At 37.5% G+C, this 19,818-nt stretch overlaps 1 protein-coding gene and 1 long non-coding RNA gene across 3 annotated transcripts; both read right to left on the minus strand.

Annotated features, from left to right (window-relative positions):
- Positions 1 to 2,805: 2,805 nt before the first annotated feature.
- CTCFL (CCCTC-binding factor like) lies at positions 2,806 to 15,848 on the minus strand. Of its 2 annotated transcripts, none has more exons than XM_026042221.1 (10): positions 15,718 to 15,848; positions 14,723 to 14,966; positions 12,906 to 13,064; positions 12,287 to 12,420; positions 10,272 to 10,392; positions 9,537 to 9,686; positions 8,107 to 8,267; positions 7,081 to 7,263; positions 6,199 to 6,319; positions 2,806 to 4,401 (listed from the first exon to the last, which is right to left on the minus strand). In XM_026042221.1, exons 1-10 carry the CDS (start codon positions 15,799 to 15,801, stop codon positions 4,247 to 4,249), a joined length of 1,512 nt encoding a protein of 503 aa, XP_025898006.1. In that variant the 5' UTR covers positions 15,802 to 15,848; the 3' UTR covers positions 2,806 to 4,246. The 2 variants fall into 2 exon arrangements, with proteins under 2 accessions (XP_025898006.1, XP_025898007.1); XM_026042222.1 differs by lacking the exon at positions 15,718 to 15,848 and adding an exon at positions 15,456 to 15,492 and having other exon boundaries at positions 12,906 to 13,067.
- Positions 15,849 to 18,408: 2,560 nt separating this feature from the next.
- LOC112949707 lies at positions 18,409 to 19,243 on the minus strand. Its single transcript, XR_003249861.1, has 2 exons — positions 19,164 to 19,243; positions 18,409 to 18,523 (listed from the first exon to the last, which is right to left on the minus strand). It is a non-coding gene; the product is annotated as an uncharacterized LOC112949707 (long non-coding RNA).
- Positions 19,244 to 19,818: the final 575 nt, after the last annotated feature.

Consider the following 19,818-nt stretch of genomic DNA (forward strand, 5'->3'; position numbering starts at 1 on the left):
TCAGTTGATGTCCAGCATTACTTCATTGAAACACAGGCGAACAGAATTTCCTCACAAAAATACGGCTGGAATGGAAGGATCCAATCTGGATCCAATCCCCCACCCAATCTGGGGGAAGAAAGGATTTTTTTTCTCATCTGCTCTAATCAAAAAACTTTAAAGATTGWCTGAACAAAAAGTTAGTCCTTACGATGACTGTGCACCATTTCCACACTGCTTTCTCCATTCTCAACCTGGGCAAAAAAATAACGGAAAAACAGAATTAAAAGATACGACAAGCTCATACTCTTGTGAAGGGACAAATCACCATACACAGTCCCACCTTGAAGGACATTTTTCAYCTGTCTGTGTAACAAACCTCAATGCCATCATCTGCTGCCCTTACCACACGCTTTACAAGAAAATACAATAAATACTGAACAATTATGAAACATACCATAAGATACGAAGTTTTCCTGAAGCTCAGCAGTTAGTCGTTTCACCATAATATAAAAGGGCTCGATCACTTCATTATTGCAGTAATTCCTTATTACAGCTCTAGAAAACTCTCCAAAACATTGCAAACCAAGTGACACGGGGCATTTATCTCATTACGCACACTCTTTTCTTGCCTAACACACACTGTTACACAAAATACGTGGTTATGCATCAAARTTTTCTGCCTTTCCCAGCCATTGGAAAAGGCTGCTGTAGAAAAGGTCTCAGAGGACACGTGAGCTGACCCACCAGCTCACTGGTGGGACCAGGGCCAAGCAGGAGACCCTGCTCCTCATGCACCCTTGTGTTGGTGCATTCTGGCATTCCCTTGACCCTTCATTTGGCCAATTCAGTCTACTCCACCTGCAGAAAATAAACTCAGCAAAGCAGCATCCAGGTTTAAAAAACCACAGTGAATGAACGTGCAGGGCCAGGGCCACCCAYCTGCAGAGCAGCAAAGCAGCCCCAGGGCAGCCCACCGCTCTCTAGATGGAGCACGTCCCACCACAGCAGCGACTTCACCTTGGGGACACCCCAGGACTCATTAGCCAGCTGTAGAAAAAAAGCTTTTTCCATAGCCTTGATTAGATCAGCAAGATAAATTACTAAGTCAAAGACAAAATAATAATAATATTATTATTAATAAAAGCACCTTTAACATSYATCATTTCATCATTTGTTGGTCTTCTGATGACTAACAAAAAAGACATGAATATACACTGCCATCTACAGGAACTCCTACTTCCTTCTATCCATCAGCATAATGCTTAAATAAAAGTTAGCATGCAAGCACACATTTCAAGACAGAGTCTGTCTGTTTCTGACCAAAGTTACTTTTCTTGATTTCCCTGACATATGCTAAGATTTTTAAAAGCAATTCTTCTAAGTTTAGAAGTGCTTGAAGGCAACTTTACTCTAATGGACACCTCAAGATATGCTTACTTTTGTAGGGGCACATGCCGCATTAATAGTGTTGAAGTTACTACACTTCAGAATCGCAGTAAAACTATGGAACCCAGCAGCATTTTGCGCCTCTATCCTCTCATTTTATCTGCTGGGCGTGTATTCCATGTGGCTATGCTGAAACTGTACTTCTCCTCCTAGATTAACTATTTAAAGTGTAGGCTTTTGTTTTCTTGCAGAGGTAACTCAGAAGGAATGTCTCCCTTCAAACTGAAAACCATTATTTCAAATAACTAAAGAACACTATATGATGCTATATGATACCTCAGTACATCCATTTCTTAACATGAATYGTTCCTATGTATTTAATGACTCCTCCATAATTAGCATCATAAAATATCTTAAAATGGCATATCCTCATAGGATCCTCAACACATCCTCRACAGTACAAATGTGTACTGTTTTAAACCATATTAATAAATGTTTATTAATCTAAGGGATATTAATGTTATCATTAAACATACTTTGTAAAATAAGCACCTCAAAGTCATAAAAATGCAAGTTCTTATCATGAAGAACAATCACTATTTCCAGGTAAAAATCTACAGAACTGATAGATCCTTTCTGGATTTTCAACAGCTTCCAAAAATTTAAATAATTATTTTGCAAGTTTAGAGATAACAAGGTCTTTTATTATTAGATTTACATCTCGCTTAATGCAATCTGATTTTTAGATACTGGGGCAAGACTGAAGTCAAACAGGTTATTAACAGCAATTCAAATGAACAATGTATTCAAAAGAACCGATCAATTTATACATCTTGTAAAATTTCAATTACTTTCCAGTACTTGTTGCTCAGTATTTATGACTAAAATGATTAATAGCACAGCAAAACCGCTATTATTTAACAATATTATTTAAACATTTATCATAGAAAAAAGTATTTTCAAGTTTGTGATGCAACATGGCAGCCAGAACCAACTACGAACCTACTTAAACTGGATAAACATTCCCATTATGAAAATTTACTGTCTTCCCAATGATTACTAAAACACGCTAACAAAAATGCATGAGGTTTCTTTTGCCATAGTAGTAACTCCTGTTCATGTATTTGGTATTGCTGGTTGAATAAAGCAAGCATCTCTTGCTAGATGCTGCCAACACTCCCACCTTCCAGCCTGCAAGGGAAACCAGTACATGGAAATACTTAAGACACCACAAGGCAGTTCAAGCTGCCAAGGATACCATTGGTTCAGGTCATAAAACAGGCACTGAATTTACAAACCTATCCTATTAGCTTGTAGATATGCTATCATATATAAAATAAACCTGTTCAATTGATATATTAACTGGAAAGAAATAAAGGAAATGTGTTTTTAAATAGATTTTTTAAAGCAAAAAAGAAGTGCAAGTATTTCCATCTCAAACTGCAGTTCATYTGGAACACGCAGTAAACAGCAGATTTTACTGCCCCTCACCACATAAACACAACTATCAAGCAGCTTGCTCAACAGGCAAAAATCAAGACAGCATCAGTCTGAACTTACATTGGGCAAGTTTTTTGTTAGCGTGCTTTTAACTTAATTATGAATGTATATTGAAATTAGCATAAGTATTTGACATTAATTATAACTATTTGCTCATGACATGACCCAGCATTGAGTCAGCAGTGTATGACAACTGTATCATTGTAACTAGTCATAAAAATCAACAGTACTTTCTGTAATTACTCTAAATATATTAATTAATCATGAATGAGGAGTAAGACATCTAGTTCTTAGGAACTGAAAAAAGAGCATTATATTTGACAGACTTTTTCTGCTTCTGAAATATAGCATAAATATGAAGCTTTCAGAAATAGCACACASAGGCTTTACTGAAGACCTAATTAAAATCACAGGTGTGCATTGAATCTTGTACTGAATGTCTGAGCAGAACTGCAGTCAATACATGGAAACCCTTACATGACTGCTGTAGAAAAAAGAATAGTTGTCATCTCCTGTTCTTAGTAGCATTAAAATTATCACTTAAAAAGATCTAAGTTAGCTTAAGCAGATGTAAAGGTATTCTAGGCACTCCTAGAATGGGGAGGTCCAGCACACTGCTGTGTCCCCAGCACTCATGCTGCTTTGCTGCTGCTTCATCTTTCAAGAGCCCTAATGATCATGCAGGGGTGTGAAGTGTCAGTCCAGAGGTTCCTGATCTGACTGAGAACTAAGCCATCAAAAAAGGGAGTTTTTCATTAGATGAGCAGGCTGATCCAAGCCGCCTTCCCAGCTATATGGTTGCCAGAGGTGAAGCAGGAAAGAAGAAAGAAAATTCTGCCCAGGGGGCATGGTGAAAAGCAAGCCCTTTCAGTGGCAGCATGGTCTTGCATTAGTTTGAGTCAGCTGTTGAAACTGTACCCTAAAACTTACAGAAACTTTAATATTTTACCAGGAGCAGCTCTCATTTGTACAGAGCTACGGAGGGAAAAAGATCTGCTTTAGATCAGTATGCCATTCTGAGTAAATCCGACAGAAAAATAAAATGAAAGTTGAAAAAATCTTACCCATTTTATAATAAATTACTTTGAAAATAGATCTTTTTYCCCCTTTGTTCTGTTACTATGTTAATGCAGTATGTGAATGGAATACAACAGGTGAAATCTTCTTAGAACTTTCACATTTCTTTAGCCTACTTTTTATTTGGCTACAAATAATATTACAGAATATAAATTGCAACAAGAAGAAAAAACAAGTACAGAAGGATTCCAACAGCTTTCAACCAATATCATTTCTAGCTTACTAACTGGACATAGCTACGCACGTTGAACAGGTCAGCTACAAACAGCATTAAAAGGGAGAACCAGGGTCTGTCCATGCTTTATTTGTCCATCATGCTGAGAAGCATTTCGCATGTCACTTCTGTCTTCTGTTTGCTCGGAGCTGCTCTTTCTATTCCATCTAAAACAGGAACAACCTCAATAGCACAATGTTCATCTTTCACAGTGGAGACATCTTGAAAAGACTCCAAGCCAACTGTGGAAAAAAAAAATACATATATATAGTGGTGATTAACCAAGAAAAGAAATACTTCAATAAATTTAATTACACAATTAATTTAGTGGAGAGAATACTTTCAATATTAACACATCTCATCATATGAGTACATTTAGTTTGAATAGAGCATTACAAATTCTGTTAATGAGCAGTACCCATGGATTCTTATTAGGGGAATGCTAAACATTATTTAACTAGAAGTTTACTTCCTGTACAAGTACTTTCTTTTTTTTTTTGTGTTTAATAACAGCAAGTCATCAACTGTCATCAGTTGTACAAATATTTTCTAAAAGAGCAAAGTTATTTAGATTATGTGATCTTTTATAAAGCTACACAGGCCCTTGCAAATTGTGAAGAGAAATGTATGCTCCCAAAAAAGCCAATTCCAGGAATAACTTCTGCAATCAGCAACAAAATTTACAATATTTGTGCAAGAGAATTAACAGACTGAGTATTTATATGAGCAACACCTAAAGAGCCATAATCTCTATTTAGAAAACAAAGCTTCCAGCTGAAGTGATCCACAAGATACCAAAATGATATAATTTGCACATAGCAAAACATTAATAAACAGTAAAATCTAGTTACTGCAAAAACAGAAACACTGCAGCTGTAGCATTTCCTTCTAAATATACCATTACAGCTTTACCAGTGAAAACACAAGTGTCAATGCTCATGTAAATTCAGCTGCTGATATATATATTCATTAGATTCAGAAAAACATCAACGTTGCTTCTTTTCACTACGTCATATTGAAATGGCACCATGTCTCAGTGCCATTGGCCACAAATCATATACATATGTGTAGACACAACCTGGTATAAAAATGTAAGGTTTTGGAACACCTAGGCCTTCAGATACATCTCCATTCTTCAGGCTTTCTCCACAAAAATCACCTTAAGAATCATATCAAGATGATTATCAKGGCCTTCAAACAGTATCTGCGAGTCAGACAGGCCAAAACTAACAGGATGCTCTGGTCAGGTGCRTGTGTATATASGTATGCACATATATATACACATATATGTATTTTTTTAGGCTAATGAGAAAATATTGGGAAGCAAAGGGAAGAGGAGAAAAGAGATTACTCTATAGTCTATATGCAAAACTATAGAATACTCAGTGCTCAAGAGTTATCTACAGTAAGTAATACTCGGTAATTACAAGGGTCTGAGCACATATCTTGAAACAAGAGCCCCAAAAAATGGCTTGATCATTTTTGTGGCCAGTGGAAGGCAAAAATCTAGACGTTTAAACCACTAGCACTTTTATTWTTATTTGACCATGCGAAAGTATGACAGAAAGAAGAACAACTTTTGTTAAGTTGTAGTAGCTCTACTGTGATTAACATCTGGTTTGAATTCTGAAATTGGAGAGTTTTCAAGCTGGTCTGTGTTTAAAGTAGTATCTATTACCAAAAAATGAGCTCTTAAGAAAGCTCACTATGGTTCACCCAGAAATGATAAGGGAAAATTGAATGTTTAAAATAGAAAAGAAAAATGCATTTGTACACTTTACTGAGTAGGGACTTTAGGAAAACATATGCAGGAGCAGGAGAAAGGTAGTTCTGGAACGGGCACCTGAGCAATGACCCAATCTCAGATGTCTACAATTTTGACACATAATAAAGACTTTTCCAGAGCATTCTTCTATTATTAGCACTTAAATAAGCTTCATTGTGAAACAGTAATTAAACAGCAGGAGAGATTCACTGCCTTAGCCTTTTATTCTTGAGTCTAATTTACATGATTAAATTCTAACTTATTTGCTGATTACCTTCTTGTTTCACATGCCTTAGGTTCTCACGTTTTTTCTTTTTGCCCTTGCTTCTTTTTCTGGATGCAACAGCTTTTTCTCTCACCAATCCACAATTTTCAGTATGTTTATGCATATTACTCTGTTAGCATAATGAAGCATAAATATATGAATCAATATTAATCTATGTAAGCACTTTAATACCAAAAAAATACAAATATGGTTCTGATAAGCACATTYTGGAACATTAAGTGAATGTCTTAGTTACTAACTTCCTTGAACTCCTAAAGATCTGCCCAGGATATATACTGAAATTAAATAGTTTAAAGGAATTCTGTTACTTGACGGGTATAAAATAATATGTATTATCTGATTCACAGATAAGCCATATGGTCTTTCAGATCTAATGTAAAAGGGGCTGCACTGGCTTTTGAAGCTAATAGTTTGCTTTTATAGTTAATCAAAAAGCAGTCATAAAATCGCATATTATGTGAAAGTAACACGAACAATAATTTCATATTTTCCTTGTTAAACTGGCCCTGGAACTCATCCCTTCAATCAGCCCTCCAARCACTTCTGTTTGTGTTAAAATTTATACCTCTATATGACGTTTGTATTTGTTCTGAGGAGGCTATTGTACTCAACACTARTAATTCCAACATGGTGCTGTAGAAACTGGTAGCACCCCCTGAAAMTACCACCTGAAAGATGTTTTATACCTTGAAATGGAAAAATATGTTACTAACATAAGGCTTGGAAAAAAAAMCACAAAAAAACTGCTGCTGGCTTAGCACTAAGAGGTTAACATTTTAGCCAGCACCCTGCTTTTTATTTTCTGTACATGATATGCAGCACTTAACTAAAGATAACTCCACTGAGATTCCTTAAAAGGAAGCATCTTACCCAGCGTGAATAGCCCTTACCACATTTAGGGCATTCATAAACTGGAGGTTTAAAATTGGAATCGTGGTGCTTCCTGAAGTGCACTGTGAGAAGCTGCTTGCGTCGAAAGCTTTTGCTGCAGCACAGGCAAGTGAAGGGCTTCTCACCAGTGTGGGTTCGTTTATGGACAATCAAGTGTCGTTCCTGAAACAACATCAAAAAAGTACATGCAACGTAAGTACCCAACTTGGTGACGTGTTCAGAAGACACACACAGAAATACAAGGACCTTTCCCAGGCCCCTTAATAACCTTCATGCCAGGAGATGCCAAATAATATCTTAGGTTAACATCTACTGACTAGGAGAAGGTCAGAAGAGATTATCATCCTAACTTTATTCACGTTAACAAACAAGATAACCAGAACCAAAGGTAGCATACGACCAAACCTACAGTTTTCATTTTTTTTTTTTTAAGTCCGAAATAAAATTAAATTCTCTTATTCTCTTCTATAAAACTGAAAGTTAGCACAGAATCATGAACTCTCTATTTTGAGTGTTTTTAGAGCTCTCAGCATCTCTTCTCCCCACTTTCTTCGGAAATTCCACTCCCGTTGAGCTGCTATGTCTGTGACCTTGCAGTAATCCTCTGCTGAAATCCAATCATTTCTCAAAATTTGGAGACAGTAATATACCAAATATTATCACACTTTTTAATTAAAAAAAACAGTTCAGATTCCATTCTGACACTGCTGAAATGTGTACTTGCAAGTAATTTGTTCTCATCAAAACATCAGCAAAAATGACTGCTCTTACACTCCTTAACAGTTCATGTGCAAAGATTTATCTGATAGCTATAGACTTTTTTTGCATTCCAGTTTTACTGTTTTTTCCCCATCAACAATTTATCTTGCAAATAAATACAACTACAGTATTTTAGTAAGACTGCAGTAACAAAAACTTTTGTCTTATTAAGGTAAATATATTCCCAAAGGCAACCATACCTTATCAACAAGCAATTCAATAAGCAATCATTTCTCAATCACATACCTGCTTGCATGCATAGTTGCACTGATCACATTTGAACCTTTTCTCATTTCTGTGGGTCTTCTTGTGCTGAGTAAGAGCGTAGCGCTCATGAAAAACAGCTTCACAGTAACTGCATTTAATTGCCACYGCCATGTAGGAATGCAGATTTCGCAAGTGGACACCTAAACAGTTAGTAAAAGCAATTAATTTTAATGGTAAGTTGTGAATTTCCACAATTCTGCATAAGAGTTTGATTGTGCCCGAGTATGTGCATATGTGGTAGAGCAAAATACAGAAGAGCCTTCTGTGTTCCTTATTACAAGGGCAAAATCCATAGAAAATGTACTATTGACCTCAACCCCAGAAAGCATGAGATTTGGCTCTCTCGGGTCCCAAATAGCCAGTTTTTCAGTTACTACCTAAAGATGCACTAATAATTGTGTTTTTAGTAATAAATAATACAGGACACTGGGGCTTTCCAGGGAAATTAAACRGTTTATAAGCATAAGTCTCATCAATTTCCATGGAAATCAAACCCTTTTGAAAATGATAATAGGTCCTTGCTTTTACCTCTGTACACAATTAAACGCTACATAAAGTAGTATTTACAATAAAAAGAGCAAAGAAAGGGCATATATAAATAACAATTGCATTTCATATTTCTACTAGTATTATATTTCAAAGGGAACTTTATTTGAAAATACAAAGAGATACAAAAGGCACCTAAAAGTTTTTTTTTTTTTTTTTTTGTACGTGCATTGTATCATTTGTGACTGTCACAGACTGCTACCTCAAAAATCGTTTCTGGTAGTGATCTAATAAAATTTAGAATTCTAAGGATTTTCCATGGAATTAATGAAGTCAAACTTAAAAGTTAACTTGTATTTAAGTAAAGCAATTTCATGTATTACTCTAAAGCACAAGGATGATGTGCTCAGCAACCAAAAAAAAAAAGCAGAAAAATTAGAAGTAAAGGCTTTTGTATAAGCTCAAACATACATATAGTAAAACGTTCCATTTATTTTAGTTTTCCACTTTGCTACATGGATATTTGTATACTGGCTATACCCAAGAAGGAAACAGAATGAGAGAAGTGAAATGGCTCCATGCAGATTTGCTCTGTTTTCTGCAGCTTTAAGGAAAAAATCAGCAATATAYATGTAAATTTTCGTGAGGAACCTTCTCACTGGAAAGAAAGCCCCAATGCAACAGGTATTGAGTAAAAGAAAGCTAAAATTCTCATTTTAGCCATAAAACAAAGCAYCAACCACAAGATGTCGCCCCATCTCCTTGCAGAAAGAAGTTACATTTAAATCAATAAACACATTTTCTCTGGAGATATTCTACAATGATACAAAGTCAGCATAAGCAGTAAAAATCAGATATAATTAATTATTTCTAATTTCATTTTTTTTTATATTTTTACTTTTTTTTTTTTTTTTTTAACTCACCCAGATCACTTTTTCGTGCAATAAACGTGCTACAATGTGGACACTGGTATTTTGGCACGTTTTCACCATGCTTTTGTAATATATGGATTTTCATTGTACCACTTTGAGTGAATCTGGCCTGGCAAATGTAACATTCATATGGCTTYTCACCTATGAAAATCAAAAAACAGTACAGATTTTGAAGCACTTGCCTCCAGAATTGATAAACACAAAATTCCCACAGACAGGCATTATTAACAGCATCAGTTGCCAGGCCCACCAAAATCCTCCTGGTAACAGATAATGCACAAAAGTCTCTACAAGTTTATGAGGCTGATTATCCTGCAAGATCTTGGGACTGTAGTATCTGTGCATCAAATTGGCAAAACTATAAAGCCATTAATACAATCCTAAATTATTAATTGCCATTTGTTTTAATAATCATTTGTTCTGTTTGGAATACTTCATATAAAATAATGATGGTCAAAYGTGAAAGAAGAGTTGAAGGGGTGTAAACTTTATGTGATTAAAAAAATAATGCAACAAAAGCCACTGATAATGGGGGAAGGTAAGTTCTTTTCTTATCTTTCTTCCCCAAAATGTTTCCCATGTTTTTATTCAAAATGATAAATGGAAAACTGCTTTTCAGCGGTTACATTTTAGAGTCTGAAATTAGGTCCCTTTAAAGTAACTGGTAAAGCTATGAATTTTAAAGCCCTCCAGGAGACGTAGGATTGATTACACCAGAAGTCCTACCTGAATGGGTCACCATGTGTCTTTTCAGTTTATATGTGTCTTTGCTCGCGTAACTGCAAAGGCAGCAGGCGTAGGGACGCTCTCCTGTGTGCGAACGGATGTGCCGCTTCAGCTTGCTCGCCTGTCGTAAAAACAAGACATTTTCTGCAATAACATTCACATCCCGAAAGCACAATCAATTAAAATGTATGCAGTGTTACAAAATAATTCTGCTGCAATTTATTTTCAACCCCAAAATTAGTCCCTTCCCAATTTTCCTGTACAATCAGATTTTTGTGGGTTTGGTTAGGCAATACTTCTCTCCCCTTCCTCCCTAGTTTCTTGTTTCCTAACACCTGACATTAAGAAAAGGAGAAACTTCATAATGAGAYAATAAAGGGTAGAATTTCTAAATCAGCAAAACTGGATTCCCAACACTTTCAGGCTACTTTGGTAGCCTCAGCCTAAAGCAAATGTAAAATGCTTTGAAAATAATCAGGAAAAATAAATGAAAGCCAGAACTCACTAATCGAAGTGTTTATTCATCTTCAAGTCCCACTGAAACAATCTCATTACAAAAGTTCAATTCACTTCACCGTGATATATTRTTCCTATGATATGTCCCATACAAATACTTCAGGTATGCAACCTAAAACTAGGATTCCCTAATGTGGAATTCCTCCACTGATAACCACACCACATAAACTCACTGCTAAATGCATTTAAAACAGCAGCACCATTCACTTGAGTAAAATTATGCATGATATCTCCTATACAAAAGTTAAACCAGAGGCATGGGGYATTAGGGGTCTCCTTGTTCAGGTAAAGCTTACAGCAGTATCAGTGACAGTTCTGCAASAGCAGTGAGTGCTGCATAATTTGTTACCGAATCAGAGGATAAAAGTGTCCCTCAATATAAACTGAAAAGGTTTCTAAAGATAAAAGCTATTCAAAATCTAATTACTAACATTATGTGGGTAGAATAAAGTTTAGTCTGTCCTACAGTTTTAGATCCTGATGCAGATGTAAGAACTTAGGTGCTGATTATCTACTGACACAATCATGACAGTGATATATTTAGTCACAGGTGCATGACCAAAAGCTTCTTTTTCCCCAGTGAACCCTGAGGCAGTTTCTAATTTTTTACAGATTAAGAAAATTTCAATCCTGTAACAAAAACAAACAACATCAAGCGCATAAACACTGTCTATTAGCTTCACTTCCTTRGCCAGTCTTGCTGTCCACAGTATATTCAGTGAAGAAGAAAAACATGTGTTTTTTGCAGGATCACATTAACAYGAATACATTATCTAGCAGCAGTTTAGTACATTTTTAAAAATCCTTATTTTTAAAAGCTAAGTAAATGCACACATAGTAATTTCAAAGTAATTCATTTATAAATATTACTATACGGACAAAGTACCGAGTYAAGGAATCCAGACTACTTTTTCCTTTCCTGAAAGAAGATGGGGAAGAAAGAAAAATGTGCATAAATATGACAGGTGTGCCTTCAAAAACTTTTATTTATCTGGTATCATACACTAATTTTGCAATAATGTACTAGAATAATGGAATTCAATACTTCAGTGTAGTCCAAAGGCCATTTGAGGAACATGGCCTTAACTTTAACCATATGGGCAGATTCCTGGTTCCTGGATGCTGTGGCGCTCCCTGCTTTACCTCTATCTCACCCTCTGTGGTCTGCCTTCCAAGTAGGAAGGTACTGCAGCAACCACAAGCTTGGCTATTCCTCCCAACTCAGCAAAAACATTCACCCACATCACCATGGAGACTTTCACCAGCACAAATCAAGCCAGCTAAATATTAATAACGCAGCCTGACAACTGTTATTACCTCTGTAATTTACTGGGCTGATCTCCGATATAAACTTGACAATAAACAAGGGCAATATAGGCAAGATACATGCACAGGTAGGTCCCTGTCTAGCAAAAACATTCTTAACACACAGTACATTGAGATCTTAGTATCTGAAAGTCTGCAAGGCTTCCCAAAAGATAAAGTAATGCTGCACTTACTTCCACGCTAGAATATTTACATATTGAACACTTGAAAGGCTTTTCTAAAGTATGCTTGTAACGTCTGTGTCTTGCAAGCTCACCACTGGTCACAAATGCCATATCACAGTCACAGCATTTATATGGTCTGGTCCCTGTAAGAATATATCAAAACTTAGATTTTCTTCATTAAAATACACAACAATGCTTTTTTTTCCCCCCCATCTTTTCCTATCTTAAATAAGCATGCATAAGCATTTTTTACATATATAATTATTTTTGAGAACCCTAATTTTTATAGACAATAAACATACACCTTAGATTTATTATAAATAAGGGGTGTAACAAATTGCTTAATTTAGTTAAATAGCAAAAGAAAAAAAAAAAAGAAAGAAAAGCAGAAACAGGACACAATATATCTAGAAATCATAACCAACTGAAGCCTAGATTCAGTTGAAAAATGTGTAACGATACCTAACAAGATAAATGCATTCATATACAGAGACTTAACTGCAAACCACATGCTTTCGGGGGAAACTCTCAGAAAAATCTGTGAAAATTCTATGAATAACTGCATATGCCCTTTAAGACAAATTCACCTATTAAATTTTGCAGRCAATGTGTAAAAATAAAGAGCTACCTGTATGTGCATTCACGTGGTTACGCAGGAGAGTTGCTGTACGAAAAGCCTTAAGGCAGAGGTGACACACGTGAGGTTTTTCATCAGAATGGGTTTTCACGTGACGGTTAAGACTTGATATTCTGAGCGAGGTGAATGGGCACAAATCACAGCTGAAAACTGCTGTGAATACAAAGACACATTTACATCATATAAGCCACAAAATGACGACTTGACTTTTTCAAAAATAGCACCAACTTCAGTATAGTTCCTCTAGTCTGGATGAAATTATTTCACACTATTGCAGTACCTTTAATAGAAAGACTTCAAAATGCATCACAAAAAAGTTGGGATGTCAGACAGGAATTATTATAGCTATTTAAGACTGAAATGATTCATCCAAAAATAGTCCAATGAGTGATATAGCTTAGAACCTAAACCCAGGAAACCTAACTCCTAGTCTAGGTTTCATCTCCAACACAAAACAAAACTTCCTTCTCGTGATGGTATTAACAGTTGGCTCAACGGACCCTTGGCAACACTCAAGTGTGTTGTAAGTATTAATTGAGCTTGTTCAAAGAACTCAAAAGGGCAGATTAAGATATCGTGAGCTTTCTTGTAGGCCTAAAACCATAAAATAGAATTTATTATGATTTATATTTTATTAAAGTTATAAAATCACTAGCTGAATTTGAGGAAAGATAGAGCAATTCCTTGAAGAAGCCAAAAGATGTTGGTTACGATCCTTCCTGGATTACATAACATTTCCAAACTCATATCAYAGTGATAATGAATTTTGGTAGACAGTAATAAAGATGAAATACGACGGATTTCTAGTTTTGAAGAAGATCCAGAACTGCCAAATGGCAAGCACTTTCATGTATGAAGAGCCTTTCCAGTACAGCAATCTCAGCTCCCAAGCGCACTCTCTGTAGTGATTTTCATGTTGAGATCAAAATGTATTTTATTCAATGCTTTAGAGCACAGAAATGTGCCGCTAACACTCCATTTCAATATCAGCAAACAAAAACACTTTATTGCTTTTTACTCATTATGGATTCATGCCCAAAGAACAGTTATAGCTTTGTTAAAGCTATTCAAATGTTCCCTACAAACACAGGTTAAAACAAGAGGTATTAAAAATTGCTACAATATCTGTATTTTAATCAATCTTGTCCAGCATATCTTAATATTCAATTTTCAAACATGCATTCATAGATTCAACTCTACTGATGCAACCCAACTATTATAGTGCATACAGTTTTTTGAGAAACTGTGGTACCTCCATTCCCTTCTAAATAAACCTTAACTTCTGAAATATACTTCTGTGTTTCTTCAATCACCTATTTTATGCTCCTTTTATTTAGATTCTGGTAGATACCCTGATCAGTATTTTCCTGCAACTGTTTCTCAGACTGTAGCTTGGAACCATTCTAAGCTCATCCACAATCCTTACATGGACATTTTGAAACAGAATACAGGAACTACGAAAGACTAAGCACTTTATCTGGCTTATTCAAAGGCATTTATACATATTATTGACATTGAAAGCTCCCTGAAGGTTTCAAGTATTGCACACTGTTCAAAACATTATTAATTTCTAAATGCTACCCAAAATCTCTCTCCTGACGCTACACAGATGCCATCAAACAGTATCTTCCTCACTTAGGGCTGAAAAGCATTATCCCTTCCTCTCCATTTCCCATAGAAATGAGATTTAACTAATCCAAACCTAACAATAAGCACTGTGAAAGTTTCCTATGCCATTTCAACTTCACTACTAAATCTGATCTAAAATATTTTATCTAAGAAGGAACTACAACTAGTCACGTTTTTACCTTTTTTCTGATACGAAGAGCTAATTGGAGATTTTAGAGATCTGGGGGTTTTGGTAGAAGTTTGCTCAGATGGAGTCACGTATTCCTGCTCTTTATTGCATGAAACCAACGAATCACTACTGGCTTTACAGTCCAGGCTCTTTCCTTCCTCAACACCAACAAGTTCCTTTTCTGCTCCTTCTTCAGATGGGATAAACGGCTGGACCTTACTTTCAAGTGCAATGACCTGTTTATCAGTGTCAAGCTATTTAGAAAAAAGAAACAAAGGGTTAAAACTCTCCTAATCAAAAGAAGTCACTAGTGACACAGAAACCAAGTCACCAACAAATAGCCAACTACCAACGCATTTAAATTTTCARCCTAAATGCAATGGACAGCACTGCAATAAAAGTCTGCATTTAATGTGCAGTAGCGAAAGTGGAAGATGAGCAATTTTTAAAATTGAGTCCTATTTCCTCAAAATTTTATATGAAATTTTGGAGCATCTTTTTGAGAATAAAGCACTCAAAACACAAGCTTACATCCTGAAATATATTTTAACTTTTAAAAATGAAATTGCAACACATTTACCTTTTAAAATAAAAGGCCAAAGAAAATATGTTCCTTTTAAAAAAATTTTTTTAAAGAGGACTTGGACAGCCAGCTTGTAATGTTTATGCATTGTTCTTGGCCATTAGGCAATTAGTAAGGTCCCTAGATTTTTTGCATTAGATAAATTTTTAAATAATCATACCTCTGAAAATATGGATATGAGTTTTGAAAGGGAAAATATGCTTTTTCCTTTAAAATCATCGGTTAGCATGGTGTTAATGCCAGCTGTTGCATGTTCTTTCAATACAACGCATTTTAAGTGAAAAGAATTTTTAAAAAATTATATTTACGTCCAATTAACATGAACGCTTAGGCAAAATAATGTTAAAACCAGAACAATATCAGCATGATACTCAGATGCCAACAACTTTTGCATCAGTCTTCACCGTGCACTGAACTGATACCTTGATCAGCAGCACGTCCATGGGGCTCTGGGTCCTTTCTGGGTGACTCGCTTGCGCCCTGTCCTCCACAATATTAATCTGCATCCACTCCAGGTCATAGAAGGCGCAGAGCCCGTCGGGCGCACCGAGGGCCACGCCGGCGGGCGGCTCGGGGCGCGCACCCTGCCCCGGCAGCAGCAGCGGCACGAGGCCGGCGCTGTGCGGCCCCGCGGGCGCCCCGCTCGCCGGGCCAGCCTCGTGCTCGTCGTCTTCGCCGGCCTTTAGTCGCACTGGCTGCAGAGTCAGCAGCTGCTTCTCGCCCTCTTCGGCGGGCAGGGCCCACTCGGGGGGGTTGTCTCCTTCACCCAGCGCGGCGTCTCCAGCAGCGTGGGCGCAGGCGTCGGGCTTCTCCGGCGCCCGGGCTACCTGGTCCTCGATGGCCTCTTCTCCTGACCTGCTCCAGCTTTTCTCTTCCGTCTTGATTTTGGTGAAAGGCTCCACCAGAGCGAAGGCCACGTCCATCGCTGAGCCACCCTGGCAAGGGAGAAAAGCAGGAGAGAGGCCTTTGGGACCAGATCCCCCTGACTTGCTGCCAGCAGGGAAGGGCTGCAGGGCTCCCTGGTCCAACGTGGCGGCCATGCCCCCTGCCCACTCCCCACTCCCCCCAGCAAGCCCCCACGCCATGCCGCTCTCCTGACCCTCACCTCCAACCTCCTCCAAGCCCAACCGGACCCAGAGGCCACCAGATGGGCCCAGCTCCTCCTGTCCTCAGGGGGCGGCGACAGCAGCAAGGGCCCGGCCCTCGGCCCTACCGCCGTGCTGGGATAGTGCCGGAGATGGGGGGAATGTGTCCTTGGCCAGGTTATCCCTGGGGGAAAGCGGCTCCTCGCCTCCCTGTCCCACCAAGGGCAGCACTGGCTTCAAGCTCTGCCCTTCGGCTGCTGCCATGGCCTCCCCACGGCCTCGCATCGTGCTTCATGTGGGGACATGGCGGCCTGGCCTCACAGGGGAGCAGGCTGGGGCAGCGCTGCATGAGCACCATTGCGCTGTGCTTTAGCGCAGGTTTGGTTAGTCACTGAGAGAACAAGACGTTTTCAGGTTGAGAGCCCTCCAGAGGCGTTGTAAAAATGGCTTTGGGGCAAACTTGTGAGATTAGAGAAACTAACATTTAATCTTTTTTACCCTTCAAGGCTAGCAACTTCCAACCTCAAACGTTTTTGTGAGGCCTGCTTGCTGTTAATAAGCTGCTGTACACCAGCACGAAGGAAGGATTTAGAGCGTTATCTCTGAACGATAGCTCAGTATGTTACAAAATATAGCACATGGCAAAGTGCCTTTAGCACAGCACAATTCAAACCCGTTCAACAGTGTGTTGAACCTAAAACAAAAACTAATTCAGGGTTTACTTACCTATGTAAGTAGCACATTAAACCCAGCATTTTTTGAAATACCCTTAGTACAGTTTACACTGCTTGATATCCAGGATCCACACATGCCATTTTCCACGAATTTTGTCAGGGATGATCTTATTTCTACACTTTGAGTACCATACAACATCATTGGAAAAGGCAGCGATCCCAATTCCTGCAGAAGATCCATCCCTAGGAAGTATTAGGGTTGTATGGGTGAGGCTGCTGTAACAAGTTGCAGAAAAGAAAATAAAATAAAACCTGTACATCTTGAAAAACAGATCTCATACTGAGTCTGTTTTAAAGCCTTACTGGGTTTTTCTTCAGAGATGACAATTTCTGTAGCTCCCACAAAAACACTCTAGACAAGAACTGATCCTATCCACAAGTCTGTAGGATCCTAAGGGCAGGAACAATATATCCTCATCTTTTATATTAAATAAATGTGAGTTATTCAGTACAATTAAATTCATAACTATTATTTCTGTAAACTTGAATAGTCATCAGCATCCAAGTGCTGTCCTGCCTTGTACTTCTGCATTATGAATAAGAGTACCATCCATGCAGCTGTAGTTAAAAGTCTGTCATTATTTCCATTATAAACTGATGTTTCCTAAAAAGGATTTATAACTCAAACACAGAACAGCATTTCAGTTCATTTTTCTTGAATTTAAAGGAACCACTTGGATCAGCAATCTAGAAAGTCTACCGCTCTCAAATTACATTTTGACACAGTGGAGGTTAATGGCTCTGCAGTGGCTGTTCCGGTCTATTGTGTCTACATTCTCTACAGTAACCAATATTGTCTGCTGCATCACCTATCTTTAACTTCACTCAAGCTTTTACCCACTCCTCTGAAGGGTCCATTCCTTTCTAACAAATCAACAGTCTGCATTTATATCACAAAAAGAAGAGAGTACCTTTTTCTTTGTTACACCATAATTATATTTTGTAGCGGTAAACAAATTCAATTTGAATTATTGGTTATTAGGGGTATTTTCTGATAAGAAAATTTCACAAATTTCCCCTTCTCTTGTGCTAAAAATGGTTACATAAAAAACAAAGCTGCAGATAAATTGCTGGTAGGAACCTACCAGTGCACGAAGGTGAACACATAGAGAAGTAAAATTCTAAATCAGCAGACTAAAATCTACTCTTGGCTGCACTAGGGAAACAGAGAATTAGGTGCAATATGTGTTTTACGCTGTGTATAAGCAGCTCAAATACTTTTTACATAAGCAAAACACCAAATTATTTGTTCAGAGACTCACTAAATATAAATAGTGTCTTTCATACCTTTAATAGGCTCAATACTTGGTAGACACAGCTTGACTTTTTTTTTTTTAAAGGTCCATCACCATGTAATAACACATCTTTGACCTTGAGGTTAATTCAAAGTCTTCGGTTTCATTCATTTCCTGTGTTTTAAGAAGTTACTTCAGATGACTGCAGAGACAGAATAAGCAGCCATTATCATGCGTATTTTGCATCTCCATCTTCCTGTCATAGGTCTGAAGCTATAGTCCCTTGATGCCAATAGAAGGTCTGCCATTGATTTAAATGGGTTTGGAATTAGGCCCAGAATAGATAAAATATGTGAAGCAATAGTGGAGCAATTTATTTACAGATTTTGACCTGTCCACAAAACTCAGAGTAGATCAGGACTATTGCAGCATAGGATCAATTCAGGTAATAGAAAGAAAAAAAAAGAAAAAAAAAGAAGCCCCAAGTTTAACCTTACATGCTCATAAGATTCCCATTTATGATATTCCTTCTTGCAGCTGAAACTCCATTTTCATCCAGAACATGACTCCTGGTAGTCTACTAGAAAATCCAGCCATTTTGTTGTGACTTATTTTGACAGCTTTAATATACTATTCCACCTGGTATCTGGAAAGTTTTCCATCACCACTTTCCTGCGGTCTCACTTTTGTTTCCAAGTGCACATTATGTTCACACTACACTCGTCATAGTGGTGTCTATGTGACTAAACACTGGTCTATGAACATATTCCTTTATTTTTCCTTTTGCACTAGGGACAATTGCTACCTTAATCACCTGCTTTGCAGAGAGTTCTGGATCCTAACAGCAGTAAATAATCTTCTCCACTCCATCACCTGTTTCACAGGAACCAAATACAGCATTATAAGCCAACTGAAATGTCTCCTTCAAATATTGTTCACTTACAAAGCTGTRGTCACTAAATGGCTGAAATCTTTCCTCTGCACTTTATGGTGTTATTGTTAACTTGCTGTTCCTTTAGCACTTGCCTTTCACACTGATGAAGCGCTTCTTCAGAGACCGCCAGAAACCTTAATTAAAAAATGAAAGCATGTCAGCTAATGAGCAAGAGAAAAAAATGGATTATGTTCTTCTGTATGCTGATCTAGGAAACAAAGTTGCAGATTCAGAATTTACTTGATTCTCAGGAGAAATTATACATTCTGCATTTCAAAACAGATACTGATCATTTGGAAAGAATGCTATTATTAAAATGGTCTTTTTTTTTTTTTTCCCTAGACATGCCCTGAGATGGGAGTTGCAGTTTATTTCAGCAGAAGTCATTTAGTATTTAGATATGACCTGGATTCACACACAAGAAAGCRTGAGGCTCTGTTCCCATCTCTACTTAAGCTTTTAAGTCTTGTCTATACTTCTAAAGCACTGTCCCATACTGTTAATGATTATAATTATATAACACCACTAAAAACAG

The sequence above is a fragment of the Nothoprocta perdicaria genome, unplaced genomic scaffold (genome assembly GCF_003342845.1).
Source record: "Nothoprocta perdicaria isolate Ctin4 unplaced genomic scaffold, notPer1 scaffold_3, whole genome shotgun sequence".
Lineage (NCBI taxonomy): Eukaryota > Metazoa > Chordata > Aves > Tinamiformes > Tinamidae > Nothoprocta > Nothoprocta perdicaria.